This window comes from Dendronephthya gigantea, unplaced genomic scaffold, assembly GCF_004324835.1.
Source record: "Dendronephthya gigantea isolate DGI-Jeju-01 unplaced genomic scaffold, DenGig_1.0 000077F, whole genome shotgun sequence".
Taxonomy (NCBI): domain Eukaryota; kingdom Metazoa; phylum Cnidaria; class Anthozoa; order Malacalcyonacea; family Nephtheidae; genus Dendronephthya; species Dendronephthya gigantea.
The window spans coordinates 317,817-339,682 of NW_021163087.1; the positions used below are offsets into that span (position 1 = coordinate 317,817).

General features: G+C 35.5%; 2 protein-coding genes across 3 annotated transcripts; both read right to left on the bottom strand.

The window, feature by feature from the left end:
• Positions 1–4,494: 4,494 nt before the first annotated feature.
• On the bottom strand, positions 4,495–12,049 carry LOC114532045 (alpha-N-acetylgalactosamine-specific lectin-like). Its single transcript, XM_028553634.1, has 5 exons — positions 11,988–12,049; positions 11,446–11,781; positions 11,212–11,254; positions 6,433–6,603; positions 4,495–5,480 (listed from the first exon to the last, which is right to left on the bottom strand). Exons 2-5 carry the CDS (start codon positions 11,776–11,778, stop codon positions 5,251–5,253), a joined length of 777 nt encoding a protein of 258 aa, XP_028409435.1. The 5' UTR covers positions 11,779–11,781; positions 11,988–12,049; the 3' UTR covers positions 4,495–5,250.
• Positions 12,050–13,986: 1,937 nt separating this feature from the next.
• On the bottom strand, positions 13,987–21,488 carry LOC114532091. 2 transcript variants are annotated; one of them, XM_028553679.1, is made up of 8 exons: positions 21,318–21,488; positions 18,445–19,197; positions 17,674–17,852; positions 17,298–17,334; positions 16,551–16,609; positions 16,063–16,104; positions 15,259–15,299; positions 13,987–14,505 (listed from the first exon to the last, which is right to left on the bottom strand). In XM_028553679.1, the coding sequence occupies exons 2-8, from the start codon at positions 19,172–19,174 to the stop codon at positions 14,280–14,282; spliced, it is 1,314 nt and encodes a 437-aa protein (XP_028409480.1). In that variant the 5' UTR covers positions 19,175–19,197; positions 21,318–21,488; the 3' UTR covers positions 13,987–14,279. The 2 variants fall into 2 exon arrangements, with proteins under 2 accessions (XP_028409480.1, XP_028409481.1); XM_028553680.1 differs by having other exon boundaries at positions 14,420–14,505; positions 15,259–15,331.
• Between the last annotated feature and the right edge of the window lie 378 nt (positions 21,489–21,866).

Genomic DNA, 21,866 nt, shown 5'->3' on the forward strand with positions numbered 1-21,866 from the left:
TTTAAGTGGTTTTATTTATATGCCATTGCTATGGATATATTTTATGCGGTTGGTTACCACAACACAGGTGGCTGCATGATTACAAGGACGTTTCATTCAAAGGTAATTTAGTTACAGTAGAAAATTTCAGCTCGAGCTGAGCCTATGGTCCTTTGAAGTTTTCGTAAAACCAGATGGAAAGTTCAGCCGCAGCTAAATTCATTTGATGAATCTCGTAATGAAGCAATTTTAAATAATTTTCTGTATTTGGGTACCCGCAATTTGCCCGGCGGTAAAATCTTGTGACGAAACAGTTTTCACAACCGTCATTTATGTGAAATAAATTAAACTCCCAAGGGAATGAAATTATCCTATGATTATTATTATATAGCGTATAGTATGAAGAAAATACCCGAGCAGTAAACTCAGGTTCAATTTTAAAATATAAAATATTCTACTGGTGACAACCGCAAATGACACTGGACCTGTTTTGTTTTGGGACCTCGAGTAGCACGCGACAAACAAATACTGATTTCATACAATTAACTTATTCGTTGGCTTTGCATGATTTTAATTTTTTGCATGTTAAGTTAGAAGTTTACAGATAACAGGAATGTTCACAAAATAGATTATAGTAATTGTTTCGGCATAAAATATAGACGAACACAAGACCTGATATATTAAGTTGTAAATAGAACTTGGACAACGTCTGAAACTTCCAATCCTTTTTAATTTCAATGACTAGTTCTGTTGTATTAATACTTGTCGTATCCATGCGATTTAAAGAAACTTATTTTAAGGAATAATAACTTTGCTGTTTAAACCTGAGGTAAATTGTCTTTGTTTGTTTTTTGTTGTTAAGAGAAACTTTGATTGCTTTAAATGCGGTTGGCTGCCGTGGCGCAGGTAGTCACTGGTCATGTGATTGCTTTATTTTTAATTTCCTACTTTTAAGTGTACAATCAAATTATTACTCACCATGATCCAATTTAGTTTCACCCTTGCTGCGAGGTATTTTTTCCACAGAAGATGTAAAAAACTATTAACCGCGCGCCTCTACTAGGCACAGACAGATTGTGTTCAGCGTCTTTTTGACAACGTTTTCCAAAATAGGGATAATTTTGGCAACTTTGAGTTCTTTAGTCACTCATCAATTCTGTCACTCCATCTTGGCGATCACCTACGTTCCCGTATGTTCTGCTACGTTCCCCTACGCTCCCCTACGTTGCCTTACGTTCCTCTACATTTCCCTTCGTTCGCCTACGTTCGCCTACGTTGCACTACGTTCCCTACGTTGTCGTACGTTCCCCTACGTTCCCTTACGTTCCCCTACGTTCCCCTACGTTCTCCTACGTTCTCCTACGTTCCCTTACCTTCTCCTACGGTCTCCCACGCCCCCCAACTAAAGGTTCGGACTCCGTCTCAACTGAAGCAAGTCCTCCATAAATCAATTTTCATTTCAAATGACAAAACTCCTCCAAAGTGTCACTACTGAATCTGCGACCGACTAACTAATTAACATTCACCGAAGGTGTTAAACGAACGCAAAGTCTCATTACTGAACGAAACAATCGTTAAAAAACAGTTTCCCATTGGCTAACAGCGCTGAACCGTAAATAGAAAGCTGTTATTGGACAAACGTGAAACGTTTAATAACGTTCGGCTTAATTTTTTCGCACGAAAGTTGCCAGCTTGGAGAACTGAACGCTTGCTTGCTTTACGTGCGGAACGCAAACATGGAATTTGCTTGCATGAGATGTTATAACTCTGGACTGTGGCATGTCACAAATTTTATATTTTACAACTCTGGGAAACGGTATATAGCTTACTCACTAACTTTCTAAGATCTTCGTGCATGTAATAGTTCATAATGCCGGGATTTCGCAATCAAAGATGGCTGCCTTGTTATTATAGAACTATATAAGGCACTATATATTGGAATTAAAGCAACTTCTATCTTACATATTGCAGTTGCCGAGCTTGATTTAAGACGGGCAGAAACTCAGTACCGTTATGACAATTTTTCCATATTTTTATATCACCTTTAACAGGTTCCCCAGTAATGTCATTTTAGCAACTAACCATTATATTGCAAGTGTATAAACACATAATATTATGATCAAGAGGTGGGAATTTTGTCAGAGAATTCGCGAACAAAAAAGTGTGTGTGTTATGTGGCATACGCGTGACACACGCGAGAACGTCTTCCCTTAAAAGCACAGGAAAATTTAGGTATTTAAAAGTTTAAAAGCACTGAGCTATATTTTAATTCCTGGAGGACTTGCTCCTAATGTTTTGTAATGACCACTGACACGGCACAATATTGAGCCCGCTCCAACATTCACTCCCCCCTGCATATTTTTTGAAAACACTTAGCGGTAAATTGTTTTCGTTATGAATTTTTATTTTTCGACCTTTTTTCTACTATTTGTTAATTTCATTTTAAGATCTACACAACTGACACGTACTTCTCGTGCTTTAAATGTGGCATACGATTACTAAAAGCTGAAATTTTTCAGTAAATAATGGTGATATTTGAAAACATTGGCGAACTAAAATCTGAAAAGAATTTGAATATGAAGTTTTTCATATCATATTTTCAGAAAACGGAAATTATTTACGTTTAGGTACGCTTGGTTGGCTTAAGTGGTATTACATATTCACCATTTATGATATATAAGACAGAGTATTAACTATGAACTACAATTTGACTTTGTATGTGAGAATCAGTTCATTGTCATTGTGCTCAGACTCAGTCTTTCACTAGCTGGTTGAAAATCTCATGCTATGTATCATAGTGGTATATGTGTGAAAAACAATTAATAATCAATGTCATTTAGCCAAAGGGCAGCTGATTCTGAATAGTCTATTCTCATTTGAAGAATTAACCTAAAATTTGAACAGGCCCAAGATTGCCAAACTAGCCGAAAAAGCTGATCAAAAAACACAGAAATATTTTTCCCATTTGTCCTTTATATTTAACTTGGCTTTTTGCCAGCTTTTAAAACATAACTGACCAGTCTAGTAGTCCTCTTTGACAATATGAGAAACAATTTATGCGGATAAAACTATAAGCGTGAATCTCAATTGCTGTTTGAAATTTCAGAAGTAAATATAAATCGGTTTACAAGTATGAGTCGATATTTATCCCTTCTGGAGACTAATTGCATCAACGCACTGAAAAAAGAGTCCATTTTTTTATAAAAGGTCGAAAAAGTAGTAAAAAATAGTCGGATTCATTTGAAAAAAGATATAAAAAAACCAAAATATTTTTCGAAGACAGCCGGAGGGCGAAGGAGTGCGCCTAAAGCACTGTATCGCGGTCGTCAGTGGTCATTACCATTGCCCAGTGGGACCATATCTGGCGTCAGCACGAAAAAATCCGCCGTGTTTCTTGCTTCACTTTTTTTGACAGAAGCAAGTCCTCCAGGAATTATTATAATTACTATATATAGCTCAGTGTTTAAAAGCCAAAACAAAATGAATACACAAAAAACTAAAGCCTCGCTTGTTTTTCTCTTGCCTTTTCTTGAAAACGTATCAATATTTTTCACTGTTGCCGGTGGAGCAAAGAGGAACGAAACATGTTGCATTTGTGAGATAATAAATAGAATTAAAAAAACAATAGGAATTTCGCATTGGTTGGATGCTGGGAGGTGGTCAGACTACCCTCGTAAAGCCTGCAGCTCACGAGAGGTATCAGCTGAGCTAGGGGTACGTTACTCGTGCCTGTTAGCTCAGCCGAGAGCTCACAGTGTGCGGATAGATTTTTTGAGTTTTCTTATCTCGCATATCAAACATATGAGGCCAAATTTTGATTAAAATGAATAATGATTAAAAATGTGTCAAAACTCGTATCAGTCCGAATTTTTACAACAATTCCTGTAAAAATAAAAAGTTTATAGAATAAAGGCTCTTTTAAAGCGGCTCTCCTTTTGAGGCACTCGACTAGATTTCTCACAAAATTGCGTTGAAAATGCACGAAAATAACCAAGTTTGAACGGCAATCAAGTGATTCAAGTCTTGTGTGACGATCTAGTATAAAATGTTTAAACATTTTATTCTTATAATAAAAAAGTTAAAAAGCTGAAAAAATATTACGTACTGACTTACCCGTAGTTTCCCGAAAAAATTTCCTTGCCTCATAACTGTCTTAAAAATTGACATTATTTTTACAAGCATTTTGCCTCATCTTCTCGCAGCTTAAAATGAAAGTTCGTTGGTTTGAACTTAAAAAAAATTGCCTGTTGAAAACAAATCCCAGCAAAATCTCGTTGACTTGCCACATTGAAAACAGCAAAAACCCATTTGAACGAAAATGTTGTAAAAAGAGCTTTAGGCCCGCAATTTACTGGCCAGCGCAGAAAAAATTCACACCTCTTCAAATGGCGAAATATGTGCAAATTTTACACGAGAGAGGTCTCGGCATTGTTATAAGCTTAAGGCATGAGACGCCGAATCTCAGCGAAAATCATCAAAGAAGTAAATCAAAAACAAGTTGATGAATTTCTGTTCCAAGCCCGTTTACAACGAGGGGTTATTCTAGAATATTCTGTGTCATTACAATGTTGCAATATCACTTGCTTGCTTGCTTTATGTGCGGTGAACGAGAAAGCGAGACTATATATATATAGCTATATTTAGGAAGACTTTTGTAAAATACGTCAAAATTTCTCTCAGTACAACAGGCTGAGTTTTTCGCAGACGAATAATCTAAACTTTGCATCTCATTTATTGTAGTCGGTTGTATAAAAAGATAGTTGGAGTTTAGTATATTTGGCGTTATAACTAGACAGTTTAGTTACTACACGCCTTAACTGCGTTGGTCAAAACGTAGTCAGTTTGTTGGTTAACTAATCAAAAGTTAACGGTGCGTAGATTTCGCGTGGGGTGATTAAACAAAGCAATAACATGAAGTACCTCTAAAAATTGAAAATTTTGAAAAAAAAATAAAAAAGCAAAAATAGTAACGTTTTACCCGTACAAAGCGGTGATCACAAAATGATTCAAATTTTTCGTATACAACTGTCCGTAGATCATAATTTTACATAAGATATTTGCGGCAATTTTGAGCCTTTATGAGTGAAAGAAATTTTGCTTTACCTAAATGTGGATAAACCTGCTACTTAAATTACAAGTTTATATCGATGTAAGCACATAAAAATTTATTTAATTATTAATTATGGTGAGGTTAGTGAAAGTGTTTGCAGTGTTTCATTCTGTTTTAAGATCATGCAGAATTCCACGAGATTGTTACTGAATACTTATAACTCAAAGGTTCACAAGACTTGTCTCGCAGAAGAATCTTTTTTCTTCAACACACTGTCGGTCATTAAACACAGCATCACCAAAGTTTTCTTCCAATGTAACACAATCTTCATTCCCGTCGTTGTTGGGTTGTCCGCTACGGAATTTTGCGTATAGGTTTGGAGATCCATCACTCCAGACAAATACACCTTCTTTGGTAATATCGTTTAACCCAACATACACTTGGCTGCCCGCTGAATTTGAAATTCACAATAAGCTCAGGAAAATCACTATTGTTTTAACAATTATTCGTTTACAGAATATCCCTGCATAAAACTATAGATTCATTCAAGGTTCAGTGTGATATTCACCCAGCCCTAGGAGATAACCATTCTTGGTGCCTTGCGCGGTTTTTCGTGCATGCCTCGAATATTTCCGCCTCTCCTTCAAATTCCCTGAAACATTTTACCACCTCTCTTCCGTTTGCCTCAAAAAAGGCGCAAAGCGCGAATATTAGATTATTTTTACGAACTAATTGAATTGATAATATTCTGGTATTTTTGCATTGGTGACAATCGATAAGTAATTTCGCTTGTAGCTACACCACGTAAGTGTTTAATACTGCAAAGCTTTCATCAATTCCACTGATGAAGGCCCAGGTTAACGGACCGGAAGCTTTTGCAGTATTAAATACTAACGTGGTGTACCTACAAGCTAAATTAATTAATTGAATTGAGTTCAGGCATTCAAAGTTTCGTCAGATGCAACTTCAAATTCGCTTTAGCAAAAGTATTCCCACCATTCAAGCGATATTCGTAAGGCCATGTTACACGGTGCAATTTTTCTTGCAACTTGCAATGAAATTCTACTTTTAAGAGATGTATATTTGGCAACTACGAACCCTTTATGTTTATTACACTCCATGTACGTTTTTTACACTTACATTTTGAATACTCTGCAAGAATTTACATCTCTTAAAAATAGAGTTGTATTGCAAGTTGCAAGAAAAATTGCACCGTGTAACAGGTCCTTTAAACTTCTTAAGATTTATTATGACAACTTCTCGTTTTGACCATTAATTTAAAGGGTTCCTCATCCTACTAATCTGAACGCGGCTTATCTCAAATTAGCATTCGGCATTGGCGACCATGCGCTTTGTCAACGGATATTTGTTAGTGAGGAATTAACTTTCACTTTAGTACTCACCCGGAGGATTACTATCTAGAAATATTTTGTACAAGAATGCCTGTTCCTCGTCACTTGATGTGGACGCGAGGTCACCTTTCATCTCCTGACAAACTTTTCGTGCATTTTCAAATGTGAGGCGATTGCTGACAAGCTGGAAAGAACTCTGATTGAAAGCAAACCAAGACGAAACTAAAATCAAAGATTGAATTATATCACAGTCAACATACATTGTTTCTTGTAAAAAAATAAATCCCCAGTATATTATAACGCGGTAATGTAATGCACCAAATCTGTTGATTCTAACGCTTAAAAAAGGTTAGAAATAACTAAATTACACTGGGTAAATGAAAAGCAATTGACAACTATGTTTAATAACACCATGCAAAACTTCAAAGAACATATCTAACGCTTTAATTCGTCATAATTTGAGGAGCTATTTAGTTTTCAAGAATACCTTTAATAGAATTGCTCAATTACGTAAATTTTAAATTGTAGAATGCACTGTAGCTGAGCCTTTCAGAAAAATGCGGTGCTATGCATGTTTACGTCAATTTTCTTAGAATAATTCCAGTTCCATTTCAGTCACAAATATATTTCATATTCTACCAGAAATATGCACGCAAAATCGAGGGGAAGCAATTAACATATATTCCAACTCGGTGAAATTCTATAATACTTGTTTCTGCTGAATGATCGAAGTCGTATAAGTTACATCCTATTCAGTGGCGTAGCCAGCCTGACGATTTTGTCCAGCTATATAAATTTTGAGTTATTATAATTATTCATATCTTAGAAATCTATTTTTTTCACAATCAGTGAACACGTACACCAAAATATTAGCATAGCGGAACAAATTGACAGGCTGGCTACATTACTGATCCTATATCAAGAACGAGGTGTCATACATTTGCTGATAAATCCACATATTAAACTTACAAAATACTTGCATCCTTTAAAATACAAAAATTTTAAATTAATATTTAAAACTAATTTTAAATATTACGACACTGCATGAAAAGCGCCGTATTCCAAGGTATTCACATGTGAATACGGGTGTGAATAAAACACATATTGCAAGCGTATTCCGACATGGAGTATTAGTGTGAATATGGCATCGTATTCTTCAGTATTCTAAGTGTGAATACGCCGTGAATATGCCGCGTATTCTGACCAATATTCACACTTGGAATATCTCACTTCTCACTTAATCCGTGTTTCCACAAAATAAATTCATCAGCTGACATTTTTAAACTTTATTTTGAATGCTGAAAAATTGAAGTGGAATTTTATAAATAATTTGGCGCAAAAACCAAAAAGCGCGCTTTCGAGTTTAATAAACATTGAACGAGGAGATCGTGCGTTTGTGGCTGTAAGAAATCTTTTTGGCGCTTATAAATAAGGGAAGAGAGTGAAGGATGCCAAGGGCTTGGTAAAGTCTGGAAACTCTGGTCGCAGTTAAAGAGCATGCCGGCGAGTATTTGTATGCTACGATTCCCACAAAGTCTGATGAAGAAAATGCGCGAAATAGAAATGAGATTGCATGGCGCGATTTCCACAGCACCTTATGTTCGCTAATACGTGTAAAATGATAACGAATATTAACCGTATTTCAAGGATTTTTTATTGTTCAAAACCGAAAACGCATATACTGTTTGTGCGTAAGGGACCTCTTCGGTAAGTGACTAAATATCGTGCAGTTGAATTCAATAGCCGGCCTATAGACTATACCCTATGACCATGTTGGGAGTAATCTCAACATTTTATTAACAAATTACCTGGTGATATTAGAGGTTAATGGGTTATGCGTTCGCAGCCTGTGCGAATGTTTAGGCATTTATTGTCCCTCAAGTCTGTCCATTAAGGAAAATATCAATATGAACAAACATGCATAATCTTTAGGTTGCCATGTTAATTTGCATAGCAGTCATACACATTGCAATGGTAGGTTTATCCACAGTTAATGTGGTTTATCAAGGTTGATCAAATGCAATACTAAGATTTCAGTCAATTATTTAAATTTTATACAGTCCTTAACAGATCATGTACATGTGATGGGTTACAACATTTCACATTTTATAAAATATTATTGGAACATCACAAATTGTTCAAAAATATGTAGCAAAAACACACCCTATCATGAACTTCTACTAAGCTGTTATGATTTTCAATCTTTCATCAGCTGATTGTTAATTTATAAGCAATGTTGTTTTAGTATATATGAAACATTGCTCCTGGAGTATGTCAGAAATTATACTTAATAGTAAATTGTTGAGCAAAGCAAGTGATGTTTTTTCACTTGGTAAGATATTAAAAACTATAGGTGAGCAGATAATGAATCAGGAACTTCTTTCACTGGGTGAAAAATCCTCTTCATCTTTAGCAAAGTTAAGGCCAACTCTTTTGGGAATTTTCTCAATCTTGCAACCCCTGATGGCTAAAAACAATTAAAACCACCTTAAAGCAATTATTGAACAAAATAGATAGCAAACTTTCTTAAGCTATAATAGATTATTATCCGAAAGGTTAATGATAATGGTAAAAGCTGATGTTGCATGCATGGCCATTTGTTTTTATTGTTGTGTATAGAATTTATGCAGTGTAATGAAATTATAATATTCCTAGGAGAATGTATATGTACAATGTACAATGTACACACCATTCATATAATTTGGAAGCTAATCAATTAGGGTAAAAATGGAAACAAATTCTTCCATGAACTTAAAGCTGTATATACACATAGCTACTCCTAGTATGCAAACATCGAGAAGCTGTAGTAAACTCATCTACACTTTAATGGTATATTCTTTAAGTATTGTGATTATAATTTATGTACGGAAAAGTAATTGCAAACAAATCAGTAAACAGTCTCAGTTATAAATTATGATGAGGGCAATGTTAAAAGGCTTCACTTAAAAACACAGTCTAGCATGAACTTCTAAGCTGTTAAGATTTCTGTCTTTGGGCAGCTGGTTGTTAAGATTCCTATCTTTTGGCAACCAGTTCAATAGCTATTCTGTGGTAAATATTAGTGTAAATATAATTCATATATGCTAAAAGGAAAAATATAGGCCATTATTTTGTTAAAAAATATGTATTATATATAGCTAAAAAACACAGTCTGGCTTTGATTTCTAAGCTGTTAAGATTTCTGTCTTTGGGCAGCTGATTGTTAAGATTTCAATCTTTTGGCAATCAATCATTAGCTATTCTGTGACAATTATATAACAATATATATCTATAATATATAAATTTTGCCTAAAATATAAAAAACCCTCATGAAATGCACCAATGCACCTCATTTCAATGCATCTTGAAACGTCTATCTAAGGGTTATGTTATGTTAAAGTTATGATTACAGCAGCTTTCTGAATATTTGTGGTAGGTAAGAAAGTAATGTCCCTTTTCAGTATTGGCAAACTTTTAAATTTTGTTTGTATTGAGTATGGCTTTGAAATGGCAAACATTTGTACCTACTATAATTAGTGTGTGATGGAGGTAGGATTGATGAAAACCATCATACAATTTATTTATTTACAAGCAGGTACAGTTAGCTGTGTACAAATTAGCTACAATAAACACAATAGTAATCTATTTATATTAATAAAAACAAAAAAAGTGATGAGCCCAGCCGTAAAAGCGTTGGCCTCGCACTATTGTTGTTGTGTTGTGTTGTTTCAGGACTATAGTATGACATAACTCTTGTTATTTTATTAAATAACTTACCTGATTTTAGCGCCGCCACAAGAATTATTTTGGGGCATCGCGAACATCTTTAACAATTCAAAGTTGAACAGCTTGAACTTCTGTTGAAACCACGCATTTATATATAAGCGCCCTGGTTGAAACCAATTGACATTTGTGCCATGTTATCGTTTTGTAAACAAAGGGAACTGGACAACTTTTGCGAGGAATCATTTAAAGACATTTATTTGTTACTGTTATACGACCTCCGAATTTCGCCATTTATTCGCAATTTCGCCGCAATTCCTTGGCGCAAAAATTGTCACTAACATGTCGAAGAGGAAATTTCCCAAAGGAAATTTCCTACGATTTCCCAACACTGAACTGTATAGATTACGGATGCTTTTGACGATACAGAATCATCAACTTTCTACCCATGTGTTTACGTATCCAAGCAAAAATAAAAGTATTTTTTATATATAACTTCTTTTACACAGGTAATTAAAGAAATTGATGGATATTTCTCTTTTTATACAGCTTTTTTACGACTTACGAGGCTACTCAGCGCTCATCGACTGAGGATATACGATACTCGACATCCCTGCGGCAGCAAAAAAATTAATCAAATAAAAATCATCGTGCGTTTGGTAACATTTATTGTCTTTATTGTCTGTCGCCTAAACAAATTAAGCGCAATTTCAATTTCTGACCGTGATGAGAAAAAATGCTCGATAACAGTTGACACCAGCATTGAACTGAAACAACCTTTGCCTATTCCGTGGTATATAAACGCATTTCCTGCAATATTTACACAATATAACTCGTTGATTATCCCGTATTCATGCGTACAATCACATTTTCTATGCCGAAGTGTGAATACTAGGTCTTGAAAAATATTCACAGAGTATTCGAAGGTATTCTAGGTCAGAATACGCGGTGTGTTTTATTCACAGGTATTCACATCGGAATACCCCCAATATTCCGAGGATATTCACAGTGAATATCTGTGAATACGTGTGAATATGGACCATATTCGAACTCATATTCGCACGTATTCACCTGTGAATACGCGGTTTTTCATGCAGTGGAATGTTTCTTATAAAGAAAGGTTCTCACCGGAGCTGCAAGTATTTCCATTATCGTTGCACAATTTCTTTTCCTATAATGATAAAATATGGTGTTATTTTTGAAAATTCGATTACATAGTTTATACCGTCAAAATCGAGAGCATCCTCAAAGCAATCTTTTCCTGAAGGTTGTCGGCACCTCTTAATTAAAACTGAATTTAATTCACCGGCTATCCGTATCACTAACAAAGGATATACGTGTTATCCTGGATTACTTACTTACCTTTAAACCATAATATTCCCCGGACGCATGACGTACAAATTGTTCCTTCAAGCCACTCTCTCTAAGGTGGCTGTTCAACTGACACATGAAGCTTCCGTCTGAATTTGACAAGATATTCAATGAATTGCAATTTGCAATGGCAACACATCGTCTTTTGCATTCAATAATCGAATCGACTTCTATTTCACCAAGTAAAAATCCTTGAAGGATGTAACCAATGGCTCTTGAGAAAGAAGAGGAAAAACACGAATCTGCTTGGCCAGCATTTGTAAGTGGAAACACCAAACATTGAACACCGATCGCAAAGCAAAGCATCAGCCAATTGTGACTCATTTTCTAAAGCAATTTTGATGATGTGAATAGTAGATTTAATACAATACAATAAGTATATACGGACGTTTACAGTTATGTAACACAGTCGTACGTGTACGGACCGGGAGGGGGTATTTTTGCTGCGACAGGCAGCTACAGGAAGAAACAACACAAAATGGGATAAAAATCTAGAAGATGCGAACTCCACAAAAGGAACGTGTGAAACTTACCTTAACGCGTAATTGCAAACCATCCACAATTTGTTCAAACCGGTACTGATAGTGTTAACAACTGTGTACCGTGAGTTTAAGTGGTTTTATTTATATGCCATTGCTATGGATATATTTTATGCGGTTGGTTACCACAACACAGGTGGCTGCATGATTACAAGGACGTTTCATTCAAAGGTAATTTAGTTACAGTAGAAAATTTCAGCTCAAGCTGAGCCTATGGTCCTTTGAAGTTTTCGTGAAACCAGATCGAAAGTTCAGCCGAAGCTAAATTCATTTGATGAATCTCGTAATGAAGGAATTTCAAATAATTTTCTGTATTTGAGTACCCGCAATTTGCCGGTATAATCTTGTGACGAAACATTTTTCACAACTGTCATATATGTGAAATAAATTAAACTCCAAAGAGGGTAGAATTATTCTATGATTATTATTATATAGCGTATAGTATGAAGAAAATACCCGAGCAAGTAAACTCAGGCTCAATTTTAAAATGTAAAATATTCTACAGGTGGCAACCACAAATGACATTGGACCTGTTTTGTTTTAGGACCTTGAGCCTGAATTTAGGACGGATTTCATAAAATTAACTTATTCCTTGGCCTTGCATAATTTTAATTTTTTGCGTGTTAAGTTAGAAGTTTACTAATAAAAGGAAAGTTCACAATGTAGAACGTAGTCCATGCGATTTAAAGAAACTTATTTTAAGGAAAAATAACTTTGCTGTTTAAACCTGAGGTAAATTGTCTTCATTTGTTTTCTGTTGTTAAGAGACGCTTTGATTGCTTTCAATGCAGTTGGCTGCCGTGGCACAGGTAGTTACTGGTCATGTCATTGCTTTATTTTTAATTTTCTACTTTAAGCGTACAATCAAATCATTACTGACCATAATCTAATCACCTTTGCTGCGAGAGAGTAGAAAACTATTCAGCTCCTCTACTAGGCACAGACAAATTGTGCTCAGCGACTTTTTGATAACTTTTTAGACTTTGAGGAACTTTGCTAACAAGAAACTCGTTTTCCAAAATAAGGATAATTTTTGGAACTTTGAGCTCATTAGTCACTCATCGATTCTATCACTCCATCTTTGCAATCCCCTACGTCCCTCTACGTGACTACGTCCTTCTACGTTCCTCTACGTTCCTTTGCTCTCCCCAACGTTCCTCTACGTCCCCGTACGTTCCTTTACGTTTTCCTACGTCCCCGTACGTTCCCTTACGTTCCCATACGTTCCCGTACTTCTCAACAGTGGCGTAGCTAGCCTGGCGATTTAGTCATGCTATGCAAACTTTACGTTATTATCATTATTCATTTCTTTAGAAATTCATTGTTTTCACAGCCAATGAACACCAAAATATTAGCATGGCATGACTAAATTTTCGGGCTGGCAACGGCACTGCCTTTCAACTGAAGGTTCGTTCTCCGTCTCAACTGAAGCAAGTCCTCCATAAAATATTTTTATATTTCAAATGATAAAATCCCTCGAAAGTGTCGCTACTGAATCTGCGATGTACGCATAGAAAAAAAGTAAACTGCATGGTGGTGACTTGCAAAGTGAGTGTTGGCAATTGTAGTCTAGGGGCTGCCTTCACTCTCCCTTACAGTTTGTTAAGGTGGTCCAGCACACTAAAATTTAGATCACGATTAATTTTACCCTTTTTTGAAAACTTGAAGTGACGCAGTCTCAAGTGTGTCCCTAATCGATCCTGAAATTTTTTTCTCAGAAAATGTGTAAAGAACGCGCGGGAGTTAAACAAAAGTTTTATTAATTAGACTTAACCCAGGCAAACGATTGGTTTATTTTTATCCAGTTGTTTCATTGTTAGCTATATTGTTTTGTTCTCTATAATGTTCTCTATCATGAATATTATTGTGTAAAACGTTTTTGTTGATTTTCTTATCCAATTGAAATCCTCATTCCTCTTACTTTCCTGCATGATAACTCGAAAAAGAGAAACAAAAAGAGAAACAAACTACTTTAAAAAAATTTAATATACCTTTTTACTACTAATTTTAACATATAAATGTAGACTAATAAATGACATGACATGCAAAGACAGCAAAGATCGTGGAAGGACCATATTACGGTGGCTTACACCAGACAGCCGTTAATGAGTATAAACTAAACTAAAACAGATATATGGATTATATAAGGTGAAAGTTATAATATTGGATACTGAATTGCTCCGAAACTAGGCAGTTATTTTGAACTTTATCTACAAACAATAAAAAATGTTAGATTTTATAATGGTGCGTTGCCTTTTAAAAGAACATTTTTTCTACTTGAAAATATTATTTATATCCCAAGAGAGTTTCTGCAACTGCGTTGTATCCGATAAACGTATCTGACACATTTCTTTTTAAAAACGGTTCGCCAAGAGAGACAGGCTGTCTACCGTCTGTGTAAAACAAAGGATGCGTGCTATAGAACTTCGTTACTCCGAGGAAAGAACAAAATTCTTTGTCGCCACATTTAAGCCTTCCTGATGAACACTTCACTATGGGAAAGTGAGCAAATCTAAAAAGAGACAGTTTATTCAGTTATGCGCATGCGTGATGTGTGCAATATGAACGATCGAGTAAAGACTTTGTATTTAAAATGAGAAGCAATTTGAGAATTTAACTGTCGTTTTGTGAAGTCCCTGTGCAAGCTTTTGTCAACCATGTGACCAAATAGAAGAAAACAGTTCAAGACTGAGCAGTGAAAAAGGTAGAAATTACTTTGTTTATTCCGTATTTACTACTCGGTAAGGATGCAATTGATTTTTACAACTTTTATCTTGGCATGTCGATTTTCAAAGACAGAACCAACCGTGAAATTCAATTACACCATCACTTAAACTTCAAAATGTGTTTTTGAAAGTGTAAATTAAATTTCAATTCAATTTTAATTTGAATTTAGACATTTGTCGCAAGAGTCATGAACTATATAATTATATACATGACCGAATGATAGAAATATAAGCTGTAGTATAAACAGATTCGAATTGTGTGTTCAGTTTGAAATAGCGAGGGGTGGCGGCATGCATTAGGCCTTTCCTGATTGTGCTCGGCAACTGTTATTTTGAATAACTGTTTTGGTTTCCAGCCACCTGGAGCAACGTTTGCTTTTTTTGGGTAACAGTAAGCAACTTTTAGACTTATAGATGATCCATACTGGATCATCTTGAACCATGTTTCATGGCACTTTCTAGAAACACCATACTCATAAAATTTTCATAAAAATAACGTAAAAATCATAAAGATAATATTTTCAATAAAATCTACTCACCGGTCTTGAGCTATTTTGACAGAAATGACGTAAGATCCAACCTACAATTTTTTAAAATCGCAAATGAGGGACTCTGAAAAAAAAAGGGAGGTGTCTATGGCACTCAAGCGGGACTGATGTTGTGAAGAATTTTTGCAAAGCACGAGATAAAAATGGCCAATACGAAACAAAAGGTCAAAACAAATTGGAATATATTACGTCGCCAAAAATGTGGGAAGCCTGATCAGCAAGGGAAATATATTACAATCAGCTTTACAGTTTGAGTTTCGTAATCAATATTGAATACTATACAGGGTGTATAAAAAAGGAGACCTTTAAAAATTAAACTATTCTTATAGTTCAAATGAATCGTCACTATACGCTAAACCTATGAATGCGTAAAACATAGTCAGCTTTGTGCATATATTTCATATCTTTGTTACAAGCACACAAGCCTTTCTGCTGCTGGGAATTTGACTGAACTTCTAAAAGCGAAATTCTGCACAATACTAATGCATAGTCAAAAAAGACTTTCTATTGTCGAGACTTTTATCCAGACGTAAAGTACAGCTGTGGTACAAAACACGTTTTGAAAATGGTTCTTGATCGAAATCTACCGGTAAAAAGCACAACCTTAAACTTGTAAGGCATTTAAATTATATCAATAGTCGTTTAATTTCTCAAGGCCTTATTTTTTTATACACCCTGTATATAGTTAATGTTGGCAACTTCTGGTACCACCAGCGAAAGGTGAAAGGGGCGTCCAAAGGGTTAAAATTAGGGATATAGATGAATGGTAAAACTTTTTGTGCAACTGTTACTTACATTATCACTTTCCCTGATGAGGTAACTTAATTTTTCGGCTTCCTAAAGAAGAAATCAGAGCACTTGAAAATTTTACAAAATTTAAGAAGGATATCAGGTGAGTAGAAGGTGTCCCCAAAAAAGGATGTCCTTTGCTAACTATATAGCGCGTGAACTTCAAGAGGGAAACACAAAGGGGGAATGAAAAGCTAGATAAAATGTTGTAAATGTCAAAAATGTTAAATCAAAAAAGTTGAAATCAAACTTTAAAACTAAGTAAATCATTATGGAAAACTTGAACAAATGAAAAATTTCAACATTTTGTTATGAAATTTTGAAGCATTAGCATTAGTGATATGATGTTAGATTTTGATTTGATGATAAAATTGCACTTTCACCTAATAGTTATCTGTCAATATTTAGCAGGGGCCTTTTGTTTGGGACACCCTGTATATAATTAATCAGAAATTTGGACGATTTTTACAGCTATATTAAAAAAATGCAATTACCTTTCGAAGGATATCCTCAGACTTTTCCCTCGACATTTTACCCCAAAACGCGGGATGATCTAAGTCAGATAAAATAGTTAAAAAATTGATTGAAAACACTTTAGCTAGAAAGCAATGTGAAACAATATAATAATAATATCCATGCATGTACAAACGACCAGTGCTGTACGCTAAAAGTTTTTTGTGGTGGAGGGTAACACGGATATTGGTGGACTGATAACTTTATGTGGTAAATATAGTAAAATGAAGATTACAAGTTTAGTTTTCTCTCTTGGAGGGAAGAACTTCTCCTGTTGCTCAACCTCTGTTACAAACCTGCTCATGATTATACCGCAAACAACAAACCAACTTATAAGCTTATAATACCTTATTATATATTAGCTTATAGTTATATCATTAGCCAAAGGGGAGGTGAACATCACAGAATATCGTCGAGAGGAAATCAAGGAGAAGATTTATTATGCAAACTTTAAGAGTCTTTGGGTTTTTTTTACTGTTTTGATGTTGACCAAGTGTCCATAAATTGCTTGCTTTATGCAGCAGAGAGTCCGTTGGTGTTTACTACTAACACCTTTAACGTTATATTTTGTTTCAAATAGTATAATTATATCAGATATCGACTCATTCAAATAATTTCATAATATAAGCTTGGGCCTAGTTAGCTCAGAAAATTGTTTTCTTCGTAATGAATTAGTTCCTAACAGATCAGAAAAGTATATTAGTTTATACAGAGGTTAATCTCCATACCATGGAAAGATTCGTCCGTTCTGTGTTTCCCTTCTTCCTGCAAAAAATAAAAATTAATAACGTTGAGCAAAGTAAATAAAATACTAACGGTCGCGTAGCCAGCATTGATAATTGGGGGGGGGAGCATATTCATATATTCATGTTAAAAGACTGTAAAGACAATTGATTTGAAAAGAAATTAATCCTGCGTATCACGAGTATATGAATATGGGCCTCCCACTTATCGTTTTGGCTACACTACTGAATACTAATACAGCAACGGTAATATTAAGTGCATGCAGTTATCAAAAGATTAATATCAAAGCGTTTTTTCCTATCAACCAGAATACCTGGGTCCGTTTAAATAGATATATAAATTATATAGAAACTACCTTACCTCCCTCCAGTATGCAGCGGGCACCCATCCTTCATGCCCTTGCAATTCAATTAACCACCAACCGTTTTCCGTTTTCTTTATAACCCACCCAACATCGCCTTCTTCAAATGCTAGCAATTTTACCACTTCATTTTGTTCCGGGTGGTGAGTGCGCGTGGCTACGATAGAAATTCTCTCGCCTAAAGGAAGAAATCCTAACATGTATTAGTATGTGTGTGAGTTTACTAGTCAGATACTGAAAGCAAAGTTGTAGTTCTTGTACGGAATTGAGCGCACGATTCGCTTTAACAGTTTTTAATTATAGCTGAAAGCAACAAATCACACATTTAAAATAGCTACCTTTATGTAGCTTCTTAGTAAAAAAGGATTAAATGAAAAAAAATTGCGAAATAGCCTTTGATCTTAATCTTCCAGTCGTTCATATTATTATATTATAGGTTTCTATGAAATGACAGCAAATAGCACGTGTCTAAATTGAGCCATCCAGTGGTGGATTCAGGGCAAGGCGTTGTTCCATGCAGCTTTCCTTGCAACTTGTAATGTTCAATTATAATTTTGTGGCATGTGAATTAGTGGAAAGTGTTCGAAATGCTAAGAAATCGTTTGCAGATCGCAAGAAATTATCGTATTTGTCAACTGAAATATGCCTCAACCATCAAGAATAGAATTGTATTGAAAGTTGCAAGAAAAGTTGCATAATGTAACAGCGTCGTAAAACGCAGTATTTTTTTTTAAATCATTTCATCTTGAAGAGAAATAAATCCACATAACCTGACGTATTTCCTTTTTCTTCTTTCATACTTTTAACTAACGTATGAATATCAGATAACACTTTCAATTCAGTATTTAGTTTTTCCTCGATGTCGCATAATTTTTGCGCTTGAAATTCTGTTTTCATCTCACATGAACTTATTAACTCTCGAACTCGCTCCATGGAAAAATCATCTTCCCTCATGCGACAAATATCATCAACAAAAGTAGTGTCAATGTTAAGTATCTGCAAAGAGTTTTTTACTAAAAAAACGTAGTTATCAAAATCCGATTGAATTATATCAACTTTTGATGAATGACAAAGTGTGTTTCTCAATAATCGCAGTTGATCAATTGCCAAGGCGTAGGTCTCCATCTTGTCACCAGTTGGTCCTTGAACTGATTTATGAAAAGAGCCTGGGGCAAGTTTAATTTTCTTTAAATATTGGTCGTTCAAAGTTAATCCCATGTGACCAAATATTTTTGCATAAATGGTGGCGGCAAATAAAGCCGTGCAGTCCCATTCCTCGATTGACTTGGCTGTTGGTATAGTTTTACCACCTTCAGAAGCAAGAAGCTTGCTACGTACCGCCGGAGTGTCGTACCAAATAGTAAATCCTGGCCTTGGTGCAACCACATTGTCCCACATGATGATAAATATTCGGCGTAGAACCTTTGGAAACTCATCGAAGACAATGGTTGAAAACTTAAAAAAATTCAATCGTTCTTTAGAAAATGGTTTTGCTGCCATGATTGAGGTATTTTAGTCTTTCCCTATATACAGAAAAAATGATACGCATTATACTAAGCTTAAGCCCTGGTCAAACGAGAATGATAGTTGATGAGAGTTGATAAGAGTTGCAACTCTCGCTTGCGTTTGACCGCGGACTCTCATACACTCTCGTGCACTCTCATCCACTCTCATCGACCTTGAACAGGTTCAAATTTTGATGAGAGTTAATAAGAGTTGATGAGAGTAATCAACTCTCGTTCTCAACTCTCATCAACTCTCATTCTCGTTTGACCGTCGCATCGAGAGCTTGGAAAACTCTCGTGCGAACTCTCGCTTCTCAACTCTCATCAACTATCATTCTCGTTTGACCAGGGCTTTACGAACTCAAAACATCACGATTATGATGAAAAATGATATGGCTGAAAGAGCGCGAAAATAAGTCTTGCGAAAACGTGTCACTAGAAAACCGCGCTTGCTTTCACTCAATTTTCATTTCTTTTCGTTTGCAAAAGTGACTATAACTATGACTGATTGCTCCAGCCTCCCTAAAAATTTTTAAATAACATTCTTAAAAACCGGTGTAGGTGTAAAAACCTGAATGTAGCTAAGTCATGTCATAGAATTATATTGTATAATTCATTTGGATGTTTATATGTTGAAATCATCCTTTGTCAAAACCACCCCAAGCACACTCACGCGCTCGATTATTCTCAGCTGACCTCTGTATAATAGCTGAATGCAACGGTATAAGTTTTTCCACTAAGCGCCTGGGTACGAGGCTGTGATTGCCGAGTTTACACTGTCAAAGTTTCTACGAACACATTCAAAACTTTAAATTGGTAAATCCTAAGTTTTATTTAGTTTGTACCAAAGATTAGGATAAAAATATTCAGTGAGTTATCACTCAAAATATCGGCGAATCACGGTTTTAGTTTCCTAGAATATTTCTAGGAAATCGTGTGTAACATAGCATTTTCTATTTGGAAATTCCGATTCTAATCACAGAATCACTGTCAAGTGAAAACCAGGCCTTTCAACTTGATGTCGCCATGAACGTTGTTTTGTCATCGGGATGAAATTGATGAATTCCTTATGCTCATGATAAGTGAATTAATTGTTGTACCAGACAGCAGGATAGACATTTAGATAATGTGAGAGCGACAAGAGCTTAGCATTTTGCGTTTTCCAAGTGACCGTCTGCCGCGCAGGATGATCGGATGATGCTTTTATCCTGGTTTCCATTTAGGACCTGTTTATATGGAGCGAGTTATCCCGGATAGGCGAGGTAAAAAGCGCATCAGATCAAAGCCGAGAGCTTAACCTGATCATATGACCTTCGTTATATATATGCAGTTTTCCAGTCCTCGCCTGGCCGGGATAGCTCCCTCCATGTAAACAAGCGTTTAACTGTATGATTGTCGTGAACAAGTCATTTTCACGAATACGAAATTGTCCGGATATAAATTTGTTATTTGTCTTAATTTCTGTATTCAAATCAGTCATTGTTGACTGTACTACACACAAAGAAATACGCATCACATCAGCCACCTTGGCTTGTTCACGACTATATGGTAACAAGGCTTTATACCACGGCCCTAATACTTTAATTAAATTAGATATCACTTTATACAATAATTTTGTGAAGACAGCATAAAGAGAAGAGCAAGTGAACCTATATCTGAATATCTCGACCAAATTTCAGTCATTGAGGAACTTAAATTATTTCATTTATTAACCCGTAGTCACTTCATAATAGCTTATGAAACCCAATATGACAATGCAATGGTATGTATGTGTCGACTTGGTTTGTTGATGTGGCCAAGGCTGTCCGTGTTTAGCTAGACGACTGTTTCGTTTCTTACGCTCGGTTAATTACTGTGTAGAATCGCATGAAATAAATCTCAAAGTCCTGAGTACAGCCGCGTAAAGTTAGGTAAACAATCGCATTAGATTTGATTGAGACTTTCTGTTATGGGCTAAAAACGATTTCTGTGACTTAGATTAGCCTGATACGCCATGTTATAATCCACTCATATAAAAAGCTCCGTACTGTGCTGTGAAAATACCAGAAGTTAAACTACGAGAGAGCATGCACTATATCAATATTGTCGTACTAAACTTCCGGTATACTAACAAATTTTACTATTTTACAAATTCTTACCTGTACATGTAATGCTGGCAACTAAAAATCGATTTGTTTCGTCAGTTAAGTACATTTTAATCCGTACAATTTAATGATAATGCAATTCCATGGCATTCCCTGCCAGTGCTGGCCAATGAGAAGAAAACGACGAAGTTATAAGACGCAGCGAGGAAGAAGGCCTCCGTGTAAATGGTTGTTTCTTGGTATAATTTAAAAATATTTCCGGCGTAGGCGTACAAATATCAGTGACCTCAATATATCCTGGATTGACTGTACAATTGTTTCCGCTGGAGTACTATAACAGGCTATTAAATGTAATCCTAAAAATCTTTTCTACAAAATCTTTTCTACGAAAATTTCTGAAAAATGTAAATCGGAAATTTAGTTTCCTTCACGATGTAAAGTATTTTTTTCTCATTTTCAATGCGGAAACTCGGACGACGGTAAAGGGCGCGTGGATATTCACAATACACTCGATTCAGAGTTTATCATGCACTTCAGCACTTTGTAGGTCTGGTATCACGATGCTGCTACAGGCTCAATACAAACTTCCCAAACATAAACTCT

Bases quoted from the DNA above. Each gene is read 5' to 3' on its own strand.
- LOC114532045 (XM_028553634.1), bottom strand. From the start codon at position 11,778: ATGAGTCACAATTGGCTGATGCTTTGCTTTGCGATCGGTGTTCAATGT. The intron at 6,604-11,211 runs GTGAGAACCTTT...CTTTGATTTTAG, and splicing joins TGGAAATACTTGCAGCTCCG to TTTCGTCTTGGTTTGCTTTC. The intron at 5,481-6,432 runs GTGAGTACTAAA...TTTCAAATTCAG, and splicing joins TCTAGATAGTAATCCTCCGG to CGGGCAGCCAAGTGTATGTT.
- LOC114532091 (XM_028553679.1), bottom strand. From the start codon at position 19,174: ATGGCAGCAAAACCATTTTCTAAAGAACGATTGAATTTTTTTAAGTTT. The intron at 17,853-18,444 runs GTTATGTGGATT...TTCTTCCTTTAG, and splicing joins AGAAAAAGGAAATACGTCAG to GCGAGAGAATTTCTATCGTA. The intron at 15,300-16,062 runs GTAAGTAACAGT...AAAAAATTGTAG, and splicing joins TCATCAGGGAAAGTGATAAT to GTTGGATCTTACGTCATTTC.